The sequence below is a fragment of the Myotis nattereri genome (assembly GCF_964212035.1).
Source record: "Myotis nattereri genome assembly, chromosome: 3".
Classification (NCBI taxonomy): Eukaryota; Metazoa; Chordata; class Mammalia; order Chiroptera; family Vespertilionidae; genus Myotis; species Myotis nattereri.
Genome location: NC_138077.1, coordinates 178,546,609 through 178,567,226, shown reverse-complemented (window position 1 = coordinate 178,567,226; position 20,618 = coordinate 178,546,609). Strand labels below are relative to the sequence as shown.

Genomic DNA, 20,618 nt, shown 5'->3' with positions numbered 1-20,618 from the left:
GAGCTGCACCATTTTACATTCCCACCAACAATGCACAAATGTTCTTATTTTCCTACATCCTCACCAATACTTGTTCCTTTTCCTGTTTTTGTCTGTTTGCTTTTCATCGTGGCCTTTGATCTGACTCTGAGAAGACGAGCAGGAGTTGAATGGGGAGGTGTATTTCAGCAGCAGGAAAGGCGTGTGACAGGCCAGAGGCTTGCAGTGCAGGTATGCCTAGGGACAGAGCAGCCTCCTATGGTTGACGCTTACGGAGCATGGGGAGGCGATGGCAAGGGATGAGGACTGAAGGCAGTGCCAGAGCCCCATCACAGAAGCCTGAATCTTGGCCGAGAAGCTTGACTTGACTCTGTTGACGTAACAGATGGTTCCAGAATCTGGATGAGTTAGAAACTCTTGCAGCCAGGGAACTCTCAAACCTAGTTGTGAGTTCCATATCCACTGTGTGATCCTACACCTCACTAGGTGTGACCAGGGCAAATTACTCTCCCTGTCTGAGCCTTAGTGTCCTCTGCTGTGTAATGAGGGTAGGAGGGGGGTTGCAGCAGCGCCTACAATAGAGAAAGAGTGAGTAGCTGTGGTGGGGAGGCTGTGGGATAAGTGTAGTCCTTGCTGCACAGCTGACTCACCCTGGCCTGCTCTGGTGTGTCTGGCAGCCAGGACTCCCATCACAGTGGACCTTGGCTTATAGCCTGTGGTCACTCCTCCATGAGTCCTACAGCCAAGAGGCTCAGGCAGGGACAGAAGCAGCCCAGGCAGGTCTGGGACACCCTGAGAGTACTCCCCTTGCACAGGGACTCCCCTTGCACAGGACTTGGTAGTTTACACCGCCACTCCTCACTGACACCCCAAAATAGCTCCTCCAGGAGGCTGCAGTCATATGCCTGCAGGAAACGGAGCCTTGGCCAGGGTAACTTGCCCAAGGCCACCAGCTGGGAAGCAGCAGGGCCAGGATTCAAACCCGAGTCTCTTTGAGGATTTATGCACTCTTGGGAAGCTGGGCTAGATTCATTTATTTGTTCATTTGTCGCTCAGCAAAGATTTACTGAGCATTTACTATGTTCCAGGTACTGCCCAGGAGTGAATGAGACACAGTCTCTGCCCTGGACCTTCTGAAGGTGCCTTTCCGAGGGCAGTATTGACCTCTTACCGAGCTTCTGCTGCACGCCAGGAGCATACCTAAATTAGCCCAAGTACAGAGACGATTCGCTTTATTTACAGGTAAGAAAGCTGAGAATCGGAGAAGGAGGTGGCTTGCCCAGGTAGCACAGTTGGGAAGGGGCAGCGTCTGTGCTTCAGCTCCTCAGTGCAGGGTGGACACTGCCAGCCATGGCTTGGTGCCCGCCTGACCTGCTGCTTGAGTGGCACGGCTGTGCTGGGCATCCAACTTCCCTATTGAAATGCTATGTTGGGATGTCAGAAGGGCATTGGGTGGGGCTGGAAAGGAGACCACTACCCCAGTAGTCCAGTTCCAGGAGGAGCTAGATGCAGGGAAAGTCCTATTTCTGACTTAAGTCCTGCACCATAAATGACTCCTTAATGTAGGAGGGGGTGTCGTTCTCTGCTGTGCCAGATAAAGGAGGAGGAGGGAAGAGAACTGACCCGTTGGGAGCATATACTCTCAATTCCTTTCTTTACCTAGTAGGTCATACACGTACTTCAATGAGGAGTTTGGAATTCTCCTCCTCCAGGAAGCCTTCCCTGATCTACCCACCCACTGGCTGGGTCAGAGGCCTTCCTCTCTCAGGGGCCTGGCCACACTTTGTGGTCATTATTTCCCCTGCTAGCCTCTCAGGGCTGGGACCTCATGTGAGTCCCATGTGCCCTGCACAGCCTCTGCAGAGTGCGTGTGTGTGGGGGGGCGGGGGGGGGGGCGAGGAAGGGGGTGGGGGGTGGGGGGGAAATGTCTGAAGGACGATGAGTCCTGACGCCATCCTTCCTCCCTCTCTGCAGCCTTACTCATGCCCTCCCTGCTGGCTCTCCTTCTCTCCCCAGACGGCAGAAGGAACGAGGTGCCCTCTTTGCCCCAGTCGAGCCGTCCGTGGGTTCCAGGGTTCCGATGGGCAGAAGGGGAACACTCAGAGGCATTCCCTGATCTGTGCTCTACCTGACCCGTGGCTGAGCCCGGGGACAAAGAAAGAAATCAGAAACGGTTCCTCAACAAGTAACTCTAAAACCCGCCCACGGCGTCCATATGAGCCACCAGGAGGGGCCGTTACACCTGCGGGGCCCGGGGAAGGCTCTCTGGCACGGCAGCGCGTGGAAATGTGCACAGCGCAATGGGCACGTCGGGGGACAGCGCGGGCAGGCCTGTGGGGCGCCACGTGGGCACAGACGCGCCAGGATTCTCTGGCGAATCACAAATCTCAGGCCCGGTTGCTGTGGCAGCAGCGGAGGCCAGCGGACCAGGACCAGCGACCGTCGGACCAGCGACCAGCGCGGAGGAGTCCGGGGGAGGGGGGAGGCCCAGCTCTCCCAGGACCTCGCCGCTGGGGCCGGACTGCAGGGCAGCCCGTGAAGTGGTTCAGCGAGGCGCTTGCCTTTCTCGGGGTGAAGAGCCACAGGTGGGGCTGGGCTGGAAGTTGGAAGGAGGAAGGGCCACCAATGCAGGGCTGCGAGCCTGGGGGAGGAGCTGTAGGAGGGCTGGCTGTGCGGTGGGAGGCTGGGCTTCCACCCCCCCCCACCTTCTGCACTTCCCTGTCCACAGTCTGTTGATCACTGTGATTATTTAAAACCATTTCAAAAGCGCCTACAAGGTGCCAGGCTCAGAGGCCACGTAGCTTGGCCCGTACATAGCAGGTCGCTCAGCCTAAACGTGGTGGGTGGGGTTTCAGTCCAGGGGTCTTTCTTCATTCATACATACATGATATTGAGGTACACATGCCGCCTACTCAATATGTTGTAGCATCTGGGATACAGCCGTGAACAAAACAGCAAAACCTTGTACTCAGGGTTGGCATTCTTGTGGGGCGGAGTGGATAGTAAACAAAAAAAGAACAATATATAAGATGTTGGGTAGTGATAAGGGTTATGGAGAAAAAGAAAGCTGGGAGGAGGAGGAGGTGAGTGCTGGAGGGTGGGGCGGGGGTTGCACAGAGAAAATGACTTTTGCGTCAAGGCTCCCAGTGGCCGGAAGGGGACCAGGAAGGACGAAGGCCCTGGGGTGGGAGCAGCGCTGTCACCCTTCACGGGCTAGCTCCAAAGTCACCTTCCCTACCCCTAACCTGCTGGTGCTAGGGCTGGGGGCCAGGCGCGGGGCTCTCCCACGGCCCCTGTCCTTCCCCAGGTTTGATGTCTCTGCTGTTTATCCTGAGCAGAAGAAGCTGAGAGAAGCTTCGTTCCATGAGCTACGTGAGTCTGCCCAGCTTTGCTGACCCTCCCACGCGGGCTGGCCTCTGCCCTCTGAGTCCCCTACTGTGGTGGCTGAGCGGAGCCATCTAGGGATATGTTTTATACCTCTCCACGTCTTTAGTCCTCACACAGAGCTTGGCTAGAGCCAGGGCAGGACTGTTGTGGAAACAGCATGGGTTGGGGCCGCAGAGACCTGGGTCCCAGCCCCACCTCTTGCACTGGCTGGCTGTAGGCTCTTGCATGAGTTACTGCTCCTCCCTGAAGGGTGAGGAGGCCAATGACAGAGGAATTCATGTTGGTACCTTGAGTACCACGCCCCTCAGTGCCAGGCTAGGTGCTGGGGGTGGGGCAGAGAGGGGCAGGTCACGCCCGGGTCAGGGTGCAACTTCGTGAGGACTTGCTGTGGGTGGACTGGGTGTGTTGGCCGTCCCAGCTCTGACTGTGCTCTGACTCAGTCCCACTTAGGACCTGGGACCTATGGCTGCAAGGAGACCTGCTTCAGCAAGAAAAAGGTCAAGAAGGAGGTGGGTACAGGCTGGGCCAAGGCCCAGAAAGCCATCCGGCTGCCCCAGCTGCCCCACTTCCAGTCCCAGGCCATCATGAGAGAGAAGGGGCTGCAGGCAAGGTCCCTGGGCCGCGCGGCTCCCCGCTCCAGTGGAGGCCTCCGTGTCCTCCCAGGCCCAGGGGAGCTCGTCCTTTAAGGACCATCATCATCGCCCTGGGCTCCTTCCGTGTGGACATCCCCAAGTTCAAGGTGTTCACCTTCTCTCTTTTCTTGAAGGGGCAGAAGGACAAGCTCGGGCCCGGCTCCTACAACTTCAAAGACTTCTTAGAACAGCTGCGGCAGAAACCGTGCAGCAACCGGGGGCTGCTCAGCTCCGGGGAGCTTCGCTTTCAAGGACTCATCGGGGTAGGTGTCCTCCTAGAAGGACGGGGCGCCCTCCCACCCTCTGCTCTCTTCAGAGCATGGTGCCCGGTGGTGCTGGGAGCGCCCCTCTTGTCCCACTTCCTCCCCAGGCGTGGCCCGGCTCACCTTTGGGTCCCCACAGCCCTCAGGTTTCCAGGGCCACAGTCTCAAGCGCACTGGCTGGTGTGTAGCCCTGTGTCTGTCCCCGAACTAGACCGGAAGTTCCCTGCTGCCCGGGATGGGTCTGGTTCATCTCCGAGCCCCCAGCACAGAGCCCGGCACACATTAGGTGCTCAACAAACTCATTCATCTGTATGTCCAGCCAGTAATGATGGGGCACCCACTCAACGCCATGCACTGTTGTTGGTCCTGGGGATCCAGCAGTGATGAAGACAAGGTTCCTGCTGCCCTGGAGCTGGCGTCCTGGAGCTAGAAACAGCAGCATAAAGAAGCCGGTCATACGCCATCAGGCTTATGAGGAAACCTGAGACAGGGGAGGGACAGAGAGTGACAGGACTGTAATTTATAGAGTGGTCGGGGATGGGTAATTTATAGTGGTCGGGGATGGGCTCTGGGAGGAGGTGAGCAACGGAGATTCATGGTATCTGCGAGAGAGCATTCTGGGCAAGCAGGGCCAGTGCAGGCTAAGGCCCTGAGTTGGACCAGCAGGCAGGAGGTCAGTGTGGCCGGAGAGAGTGGACAAGGACAGAGGAGGAGAGAGGGCAGAGGACTGGGGGCCGGCCAGGAGCACCTGGCAGCAATGGGGGCTTCTGGTTTGATCCCAAGGACTGTGTGAGGACAGTGGAGGGTTTTGTTGGGAAGGGCCTGGCTAATATTTTCAGAGGTACACCCTGCTGGTGGGGGTGCAGGTTGGAGGCTGCAGTGATCCAGATGGGAGGTGATGGCCATTGGGGGGGGGGGAGGGGTAAGTAGAAGGGCCACAGTAGTATCACTATGGGCCGGGATGAACATCCCATGTGGTGATGGGTGGGGGGGGCACACTGAATGGGGTTCAAGCTCAGTAAGGTCTTGAGAGAGAAGGCAGGAGTCACACCATACTGAGGGAGCACTCGGTTTGCTGAGTGCCTCGCCTCCCCTGGCCCTCGTGGGCTCTGTGCTGGACACTCTTGGCTTCTCCCAGCTCCTCACATGCACCGCACTCTTTCAATGAGGGCTTTGCTCCCGCTCTTCCTGTTGCCAGAAATGCCCTTCTTCCTTTAGCCCTTCACCTAAGAAACTCCTACTCAACCCTCAGCTCTCAGCTCCAAGGTCTGACCTGAGCCCCCCTTAGGTGACATCTCCCTTTCCTAAGCATCCCTATTGTGATTGTGTGTTTAGTCTCCCCCTCTCCCCACTGGACTCAGCCCCTGAGGGTGGACCACATCTACCTAGCTGCTGCAGATTCCCAGGTCCTAGCGGTTCCTGGCACATAGTAGGCACACAAGAAGTATCTGTGGACTCTGTGCATGCCTGCCTCCTAAGTACCAGGTGCTCCAAAACATTCTCATTTTTTACATTCACCCCTAATGAGGCCCTGCAGGCTCAGAGAGGGCAAGCAACTTGCCTCTGGCTGCACAGCCGCAAGCCAGGAATGTCCAACCCTACACCCAGGCCCTTTCCCCCACACCTCATCACTGGGAGGCCTTCTCTGAGGCCTGGAAATTACTCCTTGCCTTGCTCAGGGGACACGTACCTGCATCTTCAGGTTCAGATGCTGTGACTGCAACGTAGAGAGGGGTTGGCTGCAGGCATTTAAAAATGAGTCACTAGCTTCAAACCTAAAGTAGTAATAGCTGACACTTAACACAGCACTTATCCAGGCCTGGCACTGTTCTAAGCACTTCAGTGTAGTAATTAATTTAACCTTTAACAACAGCCCTATGAAGTAGTCACTCTCATCATCTCTACTTTCTAGGTGAGAAAACGAGTTCAGAGGGTTTCAGTAACCGCCCAAGGCCACAGAGCTACTGACAGAAGCAGGATTTGAATTCAGGTGTCCATGCGTAACCGCTGCGCTGTGCCCATAGGCATGGCTCACTTGGATTTTGTCCCTTGAGTCACTGTGGAGGACAGGGTCTGATGTCAGGGCCCAGCCCAGCTGATGGCAGTGGAGTTGGGGAACACGTCCGGCACTGTATGTTTCCTTCCTGTGTTCCCAAGCCCAAGCTCCAGAGCAGCGGTTCTCAACCTGTGGGTTGCGACCCCTTTGGCGGTCCAACGACCCTTTCACAGGGGTCGCCTAAGACCATCCTGCATATCAGATATTTACATGATGATTCATAACAGTAGCAACATTACAGTTATGAAGTAGCAACAAAAATAATTTTATGGTTGGGTCACAACATGAGGAACTGTATTGAAAGGGCCAGAAGGCTGAGAACCACTGCTCTAGGGCATCTGTGAGTGTTGGCCAAACAGAGTGACAATGCCCCTGTGTGTCCCTCCCTCCCAGCAGTCTCCTCCCCTCTGGTCCCGTATCTGCTCCCGCAGTCACCTTGGCCAGGCCCTGCAGGATTTCTCCGAGTTGCTCTCCTACGCTCCGCCTTGGACAATAAGTTCAAGGAAGTGTCACTGCCCTGGTGGGTGAAGGCAGCGGGGAGCTCACATCCAAGGCCTGCTTTCCTCGGTCATCGCCTTGTGTGAGCCCTGGGCTGGGACCCTGACGGCCTCCCCTTGTCTTTGGTCCCCACTCTTGTCTCCCCACCACTGCAGGTCTATAAACACCACCTGCCAAAGCTGAGGGGCCTGCTTTGGGGTCCCATGACTCCACACCCCACCCCCCAGAGGATGGGGCTGTTGAACCCTGCAAAGGCCATGTCTTCCCCTCTGGTTCCTGAGCCCCGTCCCCCACTGGCACTGGGTGCTGCCACCACCCTTCCCTCTGCATTCTCCCCGCTCTGGGGACATCGGGCTCTGCAGCCCTGAAGTTCCTCCACCAGCCTCCCTCCGTGGCTCCTCTTCCCCAGCCCTCCCCACTTTGGGGTGACCTCTTCCCCTCAGCCAGGCTCCATGCAGATGGCTCCAGAGCCCCACCCAGGCTCCCTCAGGCACCTCAAACTCTGCACCCACCTACCATCCCCATCACACGTCAGCTTCTCCCCCAGGCCTGCTCTTCCAGGGAACGGTTCCACCCAGCTGCCAGAGCTGGGACCCAGACCCCCGTCCTCTGTACCCATGGGGTCTGTGCTCTCGCCTCCTGTCCTCCTCCTCCCATCCTTACTGCCTCTGCCCTGGCCCAGACCACTGCCCCACCCCACACAGGGGCAGCCTCTGATGGATTCCCTGGTCTCCCACATTGCCAGCACCTTCCTACGCACCCTCACACCTCAGAATCAGGTCTTAATGAGCCTCAGGCCCCACTGAGGATTGGTTGCCTCCTGCACGTGCCCTGACCAGGGCCAGGGATGGAGCCTGCAACTGAGGTGCATGTCCTAGACCAGACTGGAACCCGGGACGCTTCAGTCCCGGGCCTGTGCTCTATCCACTGAGCCAAACCGGCCGGGGCTAAAAAAGTCTTACACGTGCCAATTCCTTATTCCCACCCACCCCCTCTGGACCTGAAAGCCTGAAGGAAAGATGGGGCGCTGCCATGGAGTGCTGCACTGGGCTGCAGAGGCCTCGGTGGCCTCATCCTTTTACAACTGTTGGTCGCCTTTAAGGTGCCGGCACGATGTGGCGCTCACTGCCCTCCCGCCCAGTGCCTACATGGTGCCTGGCAAACAGTAGAGCAGTGGTTCTCAACCTTCTGGCCCTTTAAATACAGCTCCTCATGTTGTGACCCAACCATAAAATTATTTTCGCTGCTACTTCATAACTGTAATGTTGCTACTGTTATGAATCGTCATGTAAATATCTGATATGCAGGATGGTCTTAGGCGACCCCTGTGAAAGGGTCGTTGGACCGCCAAAGGGGTCGCTACCCACAGGTTGAGAACCGCTGCAGTAGAGCCTCAGAAAGGTCGTGGATTTGGGGGTTGGAACCCTTGCACCGCCTCTTTCTGGGGGCGGGACCTGGGACACAGGCTTGCCTCTCTGAGATGCGGGTTCCCCACCTGTGATTGCGATGGCACTGATTTGATCTAGGGGTTGCCTCCAGGACCACGATGCTAGGCTTGTGCAACACCTACCACATGGTGCAGGACCCAGCTTCCTACCTTGGGGCTTTCCTCCTGAACACACCAGGAATCCAGGCCCTGGAAGCGGGCAGTGTTCAGTCATGTTCCACCGAGGGCAAACAGCTCAGATGCCTGCAGAGGCCTGCCTCTCCCAGCAGAGCTCCTGTCCTCTCCTCCGGCCAGGTTGCCTGGTTCTGGCCACTTCCCCAGGGCTTAGGGACTAGAGGTGGGAAGGGCTGAGCCATCATGGAGCAGTGGTGACCCCTGGTGGCTAAAAGATGCAGAACAGCAACGAACATCCCTTTGGGTCTCTGGTCAAGGACCTCCACCCATCCACTCACCCGACGACACTGCTGGGTGGCTCTTCTCATTCCATCTACAAAGAACATATTTATTTTAAAATATACATATATTTTTATTGATTTTAGTGAGGAAGGGAGAGGGGGAGAGAGAAACAGCGATGAGAGGGAAACATCAACATCGATTAGCTGCCTCCTGCACACCTGCTGGGGATGGAGCCCACAACACAGGCACAGGCCCTGACAGGGAGTCAAACCCGTGACCTCTTGGTGCATGGGTCAACACTCAACCACTGAGCCGCACCGGCCGGCCGAAAGACTATTTCTGACCTTGGCAGTCAAGGTCCCAAATGGTCATTCCAGCCTTCCAGCTGTAAGTCTCAGCCGCTCTTACCTCCTCTCACCCCCTCCACGACAGCCACCTCACCCTGACTTACCATGCGTCAGTGCTCAGTATGTGCTGGGCACCATGCCGGATGCTTTATGGACATTTAATTTTATCCTCATTACCCTGGAAGAAAGTATTACTATTCCCACGTTACAAAGGGAGTTCAGCACGATTAAGTGGTCTGCCCAACGTCACTCAGCTAGGAAGCAGCAGAGGCAAGATTTGAACCCAGGACTCCAGATCCATCCAGGTCATGGTACGGTATGAAACTCGTGCATGCAAATGCAGGGCTGTGACGTGGATGTAATAGATGGAATTTCTGAGACCACCTAAGCAAGCGACTGTCTGGGCTGACGGGGGAAGGAAGGCTTCCTTTCTGAGAGAGGACAGTGGAGTAGGCTCTGCAGGATTAGAATAATTTTCCGAGGCAGAGAAGGCAGGAAGGGCATTCCGGGTGGCAGTCACAGCACAAGTCAGCACGGGTAAGGAGGGTGGCAGAATGGCATGTGTTTGGGGACCAGCAAAGACCCACGTAGGCTGAAGTGGGGCTTTCAGAAAGGAGCAGCAGAAGATAAGCTGAGAGGCAGCAGGGCCCTGGCGAAGAGTCTGAATGTGGAACCGAAGGTCTGACCGGTGGTGGAGGCTCCTAGGTCAACAGTGCTGTGTGTTGGGGGGCGGTTGGTCCCTGAAAACCTGCTCCCCTCTTGGAGGTATCGCTTCCTTAGGTGCGCTTAGCACAAAGAGTGGGACTGATGGCCTTCCTGTCTCCCCCATTCCCCACAGAACTACAATCCAGGCCCTGGAAATTATGGAGAGAAGGGCAACCCATACACAAAGCTGGAGAAGAAGGCCTGGGACCGGTCTCACTCCGAGGGCCTCATGTGCCGGATGACCAACAAGCCGCACCCCTTGGGTCATGAGGTAGCCCCCTCCCCTGGCCGAGCCTGGCCACCTGCCTGCATAGTCCTGGGAGCACACTTCCAGAGCAGACGGGGGCCCTGAGACCCCCAGAGGTGAGGGGCCTGCTGTGGCAGCCCTCCAACAGGGCATCTGTGCTCTGTTCCAGGGCAGTGGCCTGGCACCATGCACCTACTCCTTCAAAACTGGCATAGAGGCATACGTGGCACGCGCCATGGGCACCCGCGGCCCCTACGACATTTTCTCCGGCGACCGAAGCAAGCCCCAACCTTACGGACATTTCTCTGTGCAGGTGTGTACCTTGCAGGGGTTGGATTTCCCCAGCAGGATAACAGGCCTCACTGCCCCCCGCCCCTCCCCGGAACACCACCATGCGCTGAGCACCATGTCCCTCCCACATCCTGTCACTTCACCCTCCAGCAGGGTGAGATAGGGCTCCCTGTGCTAGATGAGGAAACTGAGGCTGGCCACCCGTAAGGTGCTGAGCTGGGATTTGAACCCCCACACGTCTGTCTGACGTCACTGCCAGTCCTCTCGCCTCTGCACTGGCATGAGTTACAGAGGCAGTGCAGACGGCCGCAATGCCGTCTGGATGGGAGACAGGCCACAAAGCCTGCAGGGACTTCCACAGCTCAGGTCTGAGTCCTGCTGTTCTGGACACACTTATTTTCCGGGCATCACAGACCCAGCTAAACTGGCCGGGTTAGTGGCACGCTGTTAACTGGGCAGAGAACTGGAGGGCTGGGAAGGGAAACTGGGGTATAATTTTAGCTCGAGCCTGGCCAGTGTGGCTAGGAGTTGAGTGTCGACCCATGAACCAGGATCCTGGTCAGGGTTCGATTTCTGGTCAAGGTTTGATTCATGGTCAGGGTGGCTTGATCCCCAGTAGGGGGCATGCAGGAGGAAGCTGATCAATGATTCTCTCTTATCATTGATGTTTCTCTCTCTTCCTCTCTGAAATCAATACAAATACATTTTTAAAAAAGAATTTTAGCTTGAGCCTCCCTTTCCTGGACCCATCAAGTCCCTGTTGTGAGATCCATCTCACCCTGTGCTTTGCTTTCTTCATGCTCATAGCTACTGGACTTCAGTGTTTGTGTCATTATCTATTTTTTGTCTCCACTATGCATTCGCTCTGTGTGGACGTTTAGGCCAGGTCATGGTCTAGGTGCAGGGCAAACCTGCCCCTTTGGCGGTTACATTCTAATGGAAATGGAAACATAGTCATGAGTGAAAAACAAGATAGAGTGTTAGCAGGTGGTGAGTGCTGTGTAAAGGGCACTGGGTTGCTGGGAAGAGGCTGTGTGGGGAAATGTTGAATGCTTTTGGGTCATTTGGTAAATGGCCACTGAACTGAGCCACTGATGTCAGCAGTCCTGTGCTGAGCGTCTGCCCCCTGGTGGTCACTGCGTGTCATAGCAACCAGTTGTTCTGCTGTTTGGTTGATTTGCACATTAGCCTTTTATTATATAGGATGAGCCTGCATTGACACATCATGGCCCAAAGTCCATAGCTGACATTAGCTTCCTAGTGGTGCATTTGGACAAATGTATAATGATATGTACCCACCAGTATAGTATCATACAGAGTAGTTCTCTGCCCCAGAGTCCGCAGTGTTCCCCCATTAGACTCAGTAAATGTTCATGAAACAAGTGAAGGAAAGAAGGAATGGATATCCTCAAAGTGGGCCTGTGGGTGAGGGTGCTAGAGAATGTCCAACTGACCCGCCCCAGCTGGGGCTGCCTTCACCTGCCTCGGGGTGGCCACTTGCTTTTCTCCGATTGCTGGGGAGAGTCCAGAAAGGGACCCTTGATTTCCCTGGCTTAGCAGATAACCTTTCCCTCCTTTCTGTTTCTTAGAAAAAAAAGCCCAGTGAGCTGATGAATGTCAAGAGCTTCATGGAAGAATTTAACTCTGCTTGCAATAAGAAGCGTGGGGTGTTTTCGAAACTTTCCCGCAACCCAACAACCCCTTCAGAGAGGATTTACTGGAGCACCCTCAGCCAGTGTCCCCGAAAACTAGTCAGTGTCTCCTTACTCTCTTGGAAAGTACTCCCGAGGGCCAGGGTACAGTGCGGTGGCTATTTCAGGGGCTCAGGGGGAGAGCTCAGCCTCCTGTCAGACCCATCTGGTTCCCAGTCCTGGTCTTGCACTTCCCAGTCATGCTGGGTGAGCCCCTCTCGCTCTCTGAGCCTTGGTTTGCACCTGGATCTAACCAGGAGCATAACAGGTGGCTGTGAGCATTAAATGAGGTTAAGGACTGGAGCCCATAGGTGGAGCCTGGTCCGAGAAAGTGCCCGGCCGGCATGGATCTGCACCCTACTTCCCCTCTCCTGGAGAGAAAACACGGGTTTGGGGGTGGGGTGTGGGGTGGCGCCGGGACAGGGCAGGGTGCGAACAAGGCCTCTACCCAACCAGGACTGCATGCCTGTTCCCGCTGAGGGAGTCTTGGGCTCCCCTCTGCAGGGTGGCAGACTGTCATCTGAGTAGGTCCCCAACTTTAGCTGGGCCCCCCTCCCCAGCAGGGTCTGGGGAAGGGAAAACGGTACTGACATTTCCCAAATGCCTGCTCTGGGCCTGGCACCTTCCAGCATCTCCACCCATGAAGGGAGTTCCATTTGCATTTCCCAAAAGGAAACTGAGCCCCAGAGATACGGAGGGCTTGCTCAGGCTCCCCCAGCGAGGGCAAGAGGGGGCCGGGCAGACCCAACTCATTGAGCTCCCAAGTCTGGAGGCTTCTGCTCCCAGGCTGGGTCTGTCATCTCTCTGCACCCTCCCAGGCCTGGAGGACCCTGGGAAACTGGAAAGAGGTGTCAGGCTAGAGGGTGGGGGTTGGTATGGGTGGCATGGATTCATTAGGGCACCATAGGGCCCTTCACCCCTGGGAGGTGGGCGCCTGGTGAGTTGGGAGGTGGCTGGCCTCCCACTGTCCTTGGCTCAAGGCCCAGGGCTATTGGGCGCCCGCACCTGCCCTGGCCCCAGGCTGACCACTGCTAGACCTCCCCAGCTTTCCGCCTTTATCCCTTACCCCTAGGCCACGTCTGGGCCGGGCATGTGGCTTCCTCCAGAGAAGGAATGCAAACGGGGCACCCAGCCACCGTTCCTGCTGTCCTCCAAGCGGACAAGCGGGAGGAGCACCCAGATGCTGGGGAGCTGGGTGAGTGTCTGCGGGGGTGATGAGCAGCCCCAAGCCCCCTGCCCCTGGGAATGGATGCTCTGAGTGAGCCCTATCCCCCACCTTTTCTCCCCCAGGGACTAACCACTCCCACTATCATATTTCTCTAAGACAGCAGTTTTCAAACTTGAGCTGCATTAGCATCCCCGTAGAGGGCTTGTTAAAACACAGATTGCTGGGCCCCACACCAGAGCACCCGATTCAGAGCCGGGGGCGGGGCCTGGGAATTTCCACTTCTAACAAGTTCCCCATGATGCAGATGCTGCTGCCCCAGGGACTGCACTTTGAGAACCACTGCGCGAAGGGACACCTCCCAGAACTGTCTCATTCTCTCCTTTTTTCAGGGCAGCGCGCCCTCCCTTCTCTCTTGTATTTGTCTTGAGGCCTCAGAGGCAACTGGTGGAATTGGCCCATTTCTCTTCCCTGGTTGAGCAAGGACTCCAGTGTCCCCCCCCTTTTCCATCTTCCCCCTCTCCAAAGGCAGCCAACCCACATGTATGAGGTAATCTTCCCCTGTCCTGACTTCCTGTAGCACAGGTTAGTTGTGCCTGGTTTTGAACAGCTGTATTTTTTTAAAAAAATGTATTTTTATTGATTTCAGAGAGGAGGAGGAGGAGGAGGAGGAGGAGGAGGAGGAGGAGGAGGAGGAGGAGGAGAGAGAGAGATAGAGATAGAGAGAGACATCAACGATGAGAATCATTGAATGTCTGCCTTCTGCATGCCCCCTACTGGGGATCGAGCCCGCAACCCGGGCATGTGTCCTGACCGGAATCAAACCATGATCTCCTGGTTCATAGGTTGATGTTCAACCACTGAGTCATGCCGGCGGGCTGAACAGCTGTATACTTTTAAGGCCTCTCCTGGTCTCCCTGAGAACATCTGCTTGTAACTCACTTGTCTTCTCATTATGCTCCCATTGCCTCATCCCCACCCCACACCTGAGCTCCCCTCCCGAGGACAGCAGCATGCCAGCCATCCCACCTCTCCACCTCCTCCTTCCTTTTCTCACCGCCAGCCTGCATCTCCTACAGGGAGGGGGGTCTTCCCTCGGACACCCCAAATAAGATGTTTAGAAAAGAGCCAATGGCCATGCTGCTACCACAGGGCGGGCAGAAGTGGGAGGGGCTGAAGGGGGGCCCGGGTTCCAGAGGCTGAGCTCGCCCACACATCTGGCTGGGAGCCTGCTCCCCCAGGAGACAGGCCTTTCTCTTGTTGGCAGCAAGTTCAGCTTCACATTGGACGAGGGTTTGGTTCCCAGCATCTCCCAGCTCACCCTTGGTGCCGCTTCTCTGTGGGTGGCGGGTCCCTGTCCGGAGGTTGCTCTGCCCTCACTCGTCACCCTGGGCAGGTTGACCTCCTCTCTGAACCTCTGTCTTGTATGTACGGCTGACCCAGGTTTCTGGGTGGGGTGGCATCTTTATTTCCTAGGGCTGCCATAACAAAGTACCACAAACTACTAGATGGTTTAAAACAGCAGGAACTGATCCGCTCACAGATCTAGAGGCCGGAGGTCTGAAATCCAGGTGTCAGCAGGGCTGTGCTCCCTCTGAAACCTGCTGGGGGAATCCTCCCTCTGCCTCGCCTTGGTGGCCGGCAATCCTTGGGCTTCCTTGGCTTGTGGATGTATCACCCCAATCTCTGTGTTGTATGGCCGTCTTCTCCCTACCCCTACCCCCGTCTCCTCTTCTGTACGGATACCTATCACGTTAGGTTAAGAGCCCACCCTACTCCAGGGCAACGTCATCTTAACTAATTGCATCTGCAACTACAGGATTTCCACATAAGGTCGCATTCTGAGGGGTTGGGGTTAAGGCTTCCACATATTTGGGGGGGGACACAAGTCATCCCATCATAAAGACAGTAGGGAGGAGCCTGGAGAGGGAGGAGCCTGGGATCACGTCTCCAGGCCAGGCATCCACCTGCTCACAGCCTGCCTCCCTCCCTGTGCAGAACCCCGTCGGTGTGGGCTACTACCTCAACACCTGGCTGATGGAGAGCAAGGACCAGCGTCAGCGATATCGGTCCCTGTTCATGGGCGGAGCCAAGCGCTATCCCTCGAACCCGGCCCGGGACAAGTTCTTGCAGTGAGTGCCCCTGGAGCTCCAGCAGAGCTCACTCTAGGGTGGGCAGGGCCCTCCCCCAACTTGTGCTCAGGGGAACACAGCTGCTGCCCCAGAGCCTGCCAAACAGCTGTGGCCGTGGAGAGAGTTCAGATCCTGGCTCTGCCGATCACTGGCTGTGTGAGGTGGGGCAAGTCGCTTAACCTCTCTGAGCCTCGTTTTCCTTAACTGTCAAATGAGCAGAGGACTGTGGAGACCCAGATGAGATGCTGTGGTAAGGAACAGGAACGCATCAACACTAACTCCTGCCCCTGCGACCCACACTGTCCAGGCTCTGCCTCGCAAGGCTGCACCCCATGGAATCTCTGTTTCCTGGTGTTCATAGTGGGGTTGGTAAAACGCATTTCAGGATGCTGTTGTGAAACCAAAAGAAAAAAAAAAAAAGGGGCTTGAAAACCAGAGCTGCTGTGAAACGGCTTGCAAGTGTTAGCGGCCGGCTGCCACATTTTATTGACCTTAGAGACCATTGGTTACAGTATGTTCTTAGTCTCAGGAATGTGAAAATATGAAGCATGCATTTTAGTTTGTTCTGTTGTTGGGAATCCCGGGGAGGGTATGAGGGCCAGGACTGCTCAGGGAAACCCAGCTTTTAATTGTTTATTTGTATCAAGGTCGTCCTGTGGCTTCCTTGTTTTGGTGGCTTCCTTAGAAAAAGGAACGGGAGGTAACATTATTGATAGACTGAATTCCAGAAAAATAATTATATTCCTTACCCGCGCAACTGATTGATGCTTTGATTGGATATAAACTTTTAGGTTCGAAATAATTTTCCCTTGGGATTTTGAAGACTTTGAGTTTCAAGTGTGGTTGTTGAGAATTCCGGTGCCATTCCGGTTTTCTGCCCTTGGTATGCAGCCTACATCTTCCCCTCTGGACCTTTTTAGGATCTTCTCTTTGTCCCTCGTGTTCTGAAATTTCGTGGCCATGGGTCTTCGTGTGAGTCTGTTTTCATTTATTGCTTGGGTACTTCGTGGGTTCTTTCCTTCAGAAAACTCAGGACCTTCTATTCTGGGAAAAGTTTTGTGTTTTTGTCTTTGACGATTTACCCCTTTGTCTTCTCTTTCAGATGAATGGTTTGACGCTGTCATTTTCTTGTCTTTTTCCCCTTTATTTGCCTTATCTACCTTTTCTGTCCTACTTCCTGGTAAATTTTCTTTGTCCTCATCTTTCTTCCTTATTATTACCTTTTTATGTGTTGTCATCTTTTTTCATTCCTAAGAGCTCTTGTGTATGTGTGTGTTTTTTTAATCCTCACCTGAGGATATTTTTTCCATTGATTTTTAGGGAGGGAGGGAGAGTGAAAGAGAGAGAAACAGACAGAGAAACATTGATGTGAGAGAGAGACAGATCGGTTGCCTCCCACATGCGCCCTGGCCATGTGCCCTTGCTCGGGAAAGGGACCCACGGACATACGGTAAGCTGGACTGCCACTCTAACCATTGAGCAACACCAGCCAGGGCCTCTTGTGTGTTCCTCTCTCCTTTAATAGCACCCTGCTCTGTGTCATTCATGCAGCATGTCCGTTCATCTCAGGATAATGAGTTTTCCGTAGGTTTCTTTTTACTCTGCATTGTCTCTACTTCCTCCAATTATTTTTCTTTCACTTGATTTGTGAAAATAATAAAGAAGGAGCACAGAATTAATAAAAACAAATGAGGACTGCATGACTGGAGGTGCTCTCACTGGGTCCTCACAGCTCCTCCGTGTTGTGCGGTTGTGCATCCCTGCCTTGGCCCCAGGGCGGCGATCACAGTCCAGTGTGCGCAGCTGCGGGTGAGAGCGTGCAGACAGCCATGGGCTGTGGAGCTGCTGAGGAAAGGCAAGGGTGACGGCAGTGCTACCTTCCCATTTGTACCTGAGTGAGTGAGGCTCGGAGGGGTGGGTGATGGGAAAGGCCAGGGTCCTGCAGCCAAGCAGAGGTCGGGCAGGGACGAGGAGCCGGCTCTGACTCCGACCTGTGCTTCAGCCTCTCTCCTCCTGGGCCCATTTGGGGGAGGCTGTGGGTTGGCAGGACACAACATGTCTTTGAACAATTGCTGTCTTCAGTCAGGCAAGGGAGGGCATGTGTGGGAGAGTGGCGAAGTCACCTTCTGGAATGCGAAGTTACAGCTAATCTTTGTCACCCCTCACTCCCAGCCTCACCTCCTCCTTCCTGCCAAACCGGGCCTAGCTGGGCAGCTGGGATTTAACCCCTGCCTGGGAAAGGCGGCCTTCTGTTTGTCGCTCCTTAGAGCTGTGCTTATACATTTGGCTGACTGACCCTATGGAACAGGTTTTCCACCCGCTCACCTTTCTGGCTCGCCCAGTCAGGTCTTTTTATTCCATCTGGCCACCTGTGTCTGTGTGGACATGGGCTCTCTGTGCTCCAGCCAGGACTTGCTTTGTACTACCGGGCTACCCCCTTGCTCTCCAGCCTTTGGCCATGCTGTGATCTGTTCTTGGAATAGCCTTCTCCTAGTTTCTGGAAAACTCCTATTCATCCCCCACAACTGTGCCTAAACATGAGGCTTCCAAGATTTTTCCATTCTCAGCCTCTTGTGAGTTCTCTGGTTGGAGCACTTTCCCCATTATATTGTAACTAGAGGCCTGATGCATGAAATGCGTGCAAGGGGCTCGGCCCTCGCAGCCCCAACTTCGTCAGGAAGGTCGTCCGGACGGTCGTTTGGCTGTTTGGTCTAATTAGCATATTACCTCTTTATTATATAGGATATTTGTTCATATGCTTGTGGTACCTACTGAACAGAACTTCTCTATTGTCTGGCTCCAGCATCTAGCTGGCATGTATAGGAGGAGCTCAGTGGATATGTGTCAGAGGACGAGTCAGGGCATTCATTGATGAAATGGCCCAGTGTCTGGGTAGCTCCATGAAAGAAACACCTGGGAACTCCCATTTAATTCAGGAGAAATTCATTTTTCCTTAAAATTTTTTTTATCTGATGTCTTATTATGAATTTTTTCAAACATACAGTAAAATTGAAATGATTTTACAATGTACCCCTATACCTGCCACTTAGATTATATCATTAATGTTTTATTCTTCTTGCTTTATGACATATACCTATTCATCTACTAATCTACTAATCATTCATCCATTCTCATTCTTCTATCCTTCTATTGCTCCTCTTATAATTTGATAAATTTCAAAGTAAATGGCAGACATCAGTATGCTTCCTCCTAACTACTTCAAAATGCATACTGCCTTTTTAGCATTTTAAGCTAAAGCCATGTTCCTTGTCCAGAAATCTGAGGTTGAAGTAATAAATATCCATTCTTTGTAATAATAATTATAATTGGAATATACTTATAATGTACAGTGATTTTCTTTCCCTTTTTAAAAATATTTTTATTGATTTCAGAGAGGAAAGAAGAGGGAGAGAAAGAGAGAGATATAGAAACATCAATAGTGAGAAAAAATCATTGATTGGCTGCCTCCTGCACACTCCTACTAGGGATCGAGCCTGCAACCAGGCATGTGCCTTGACCGGGAATTGAACCATGACCTCTTGGTTCACAGGTTAACACTCAACCACTGGGCTGTATGACTTTATATGTCTTTACTGACATAGTAACTTTAAAAGGTAGGTATTACGTGCAGTGTTTTTCAGTTGAGACAAATGAATTTGGAGAGAGAAAGTGTTTTCCTAAAGTCACTGCTAGTCAGTGGCATTTGTGCATCTGGTCTCCAAAAATCAGTTGAGCACTTACTATCTGCCGGGCAAACCCTGCCTCCTGGGACATTGCAAAAGAGAACCAGGTAGCTGTTCGGCCCCACAGTGGCTCCCAGCTTCCTGGGGAAGGCACTCAGCCCCCTTTCTACAGTTATAGGGCAGCGTGAGAAGCAGGGTGGGGGCAGACGGGACCCAAGACCTCTCTTCATTAAGAACACTTTCCCCGACTTTCTGGAGGATGAGAGCAGGAAGCTAAGGCAGAGACGGGAGGCTAAGGCAAAGCCAGCCTTCGCCATGACCGTCTTCATGTCCTCAGCCCACCTGCCCTCACCTGATCACTTCCTTTTACCTCCCGGGCCTGTGCCTGCTGCTACGGTGGAAGTGTCAGGACGTGGGGACTCTTAGGAAGTTCAGCACAGAGTTCCTGCTTCCTGCAACCCCCACGACGCATTTATTACTGAACACAGAAGTCTGGTGATTACCGTGGAGACAGCATGGCGCCAGGGAAAGGCAGGCCGTAGCTCCAAGGCCAGGCCATCATTTTGCCCACTCGTCCTTTCCTTCCCTTCTTCCTCCTTTCCCTCCCTCCCCTCCTTCCTTCTTTCTCACCTATCTTCCTTCCTTCATTTTTGGCGGGGGTAGACACTTGAGCGTGTTTCTGGGCTGATGGGTTGGGCTAAATGATCTTTCAGGTGCTAGGATTCTGTATTTGAAGTTCTGACAAAGCAACTTGGGGGCTCTGATGAGCTGAAAGGGATGCAAAGTAGAGGAATCTCCTCCTTAGAAATAGGCTGCTTTGATAGAAAAGCTCCAGGGGTCAATTTTGGCCCCTAACCCCGTGTAGGCTCTCGGTACTGGTTCATCCCCTGTGGGCACCCTCCCTGGACAGGGGGTGGGGGGGTGGGGGGGTGGGGTGGGGGGGGGCACTCCCTTCCACAGGACCAGTTCCGTTTTCTTTTTCCCCTCTTTCTTTTTAAAGGGAAAGGATCACACCTTTTACTAAGGGGAAGTGCCTTACGACTGTGGATTATAATTCGGATCCTACTCCTTGAAGCCACATGTGAAGGACAGCCTGCGGTGACCAGAGGGCCCAAAGGACTGAAGACAAATTTGGGGATCGGAGGGTGGAAGTGGGGATGGAGGGGCCTTGGAGAGAGGACACTTGGGAATGCCGGGGAGAGGGGAGAGATGTGATGGTGGGGTCACTTCTGTCGGAGACAACTCCCTGGGACATCTGGAGCCACGTATCTTTTGATATGAGAGCTCAGTTATCCTGAGAATTCAAACTGGTCAGTGACATGGACATGGGAGCCAGACAGCAGATGGACCGAAGGGGTGGCATACGGTGGGCACTTTTGGGACCCCTTCTATTCTAAAGCCGAAGTGCTTGACTCCCTGTTCATTAAATTCCAAGAGGCGGTGGAGTGTGGCGTGTGTCATAAGGCAGCTCTAGGTCCCCAGCAGGAGTACTCCGTCTCCATCCATTTTGTAGGTGAGGAAATAGTCTTCACAGGGTTCACTTGCCAAAATTTGTTAGATCACAACCTGGTGACCAAGCCAGGACTGTAGCCCAGAGCTCCTGACAACCAGGTCTGGTGCCTTAAAAAAGATACTCCCCCTCCCCCTGCCCTAGCCGGGTTGGCTCAGTGGCTGGAGCGTCAGCCGGGAATTGAGCTTG

At 54.2% G+C, this 20,618-nt stretch overlaps 1 protein-coding gene across 1 annotated transcript; it reads left to right on the top strand.

Moving 5' to 3' along the window:
- Positions 1-3,342: 3,342 nt before the first annotated feature.
- On the top strand, positions 3,343-19,992 carry CIMAP2 (ciliary microtubule associated protein 2; the record flags this gene model as incomplete). Its single annotated transcript, XM_081086065.1, has 9 exons — positions 3,343-3,351; positions 3,807-3,971; positions 4,139-4,261; positions 9,844-9,981; positions 10,127-10,270; positions 11,838-11,999; positions 13,012-13,134; positions 15,103-15,236; positions 19,920-19,992. The coding sequence occupies 9 exons, from the start codon at positions 3,343-3,345 to the stop codon at positions 19,990-19,992; spliced, it is 1,071 nt and encodes a 356-aa protein (XP_080942191.1).
- Positions 19,993-20,618: the final 626 nt, after the last annotated feature.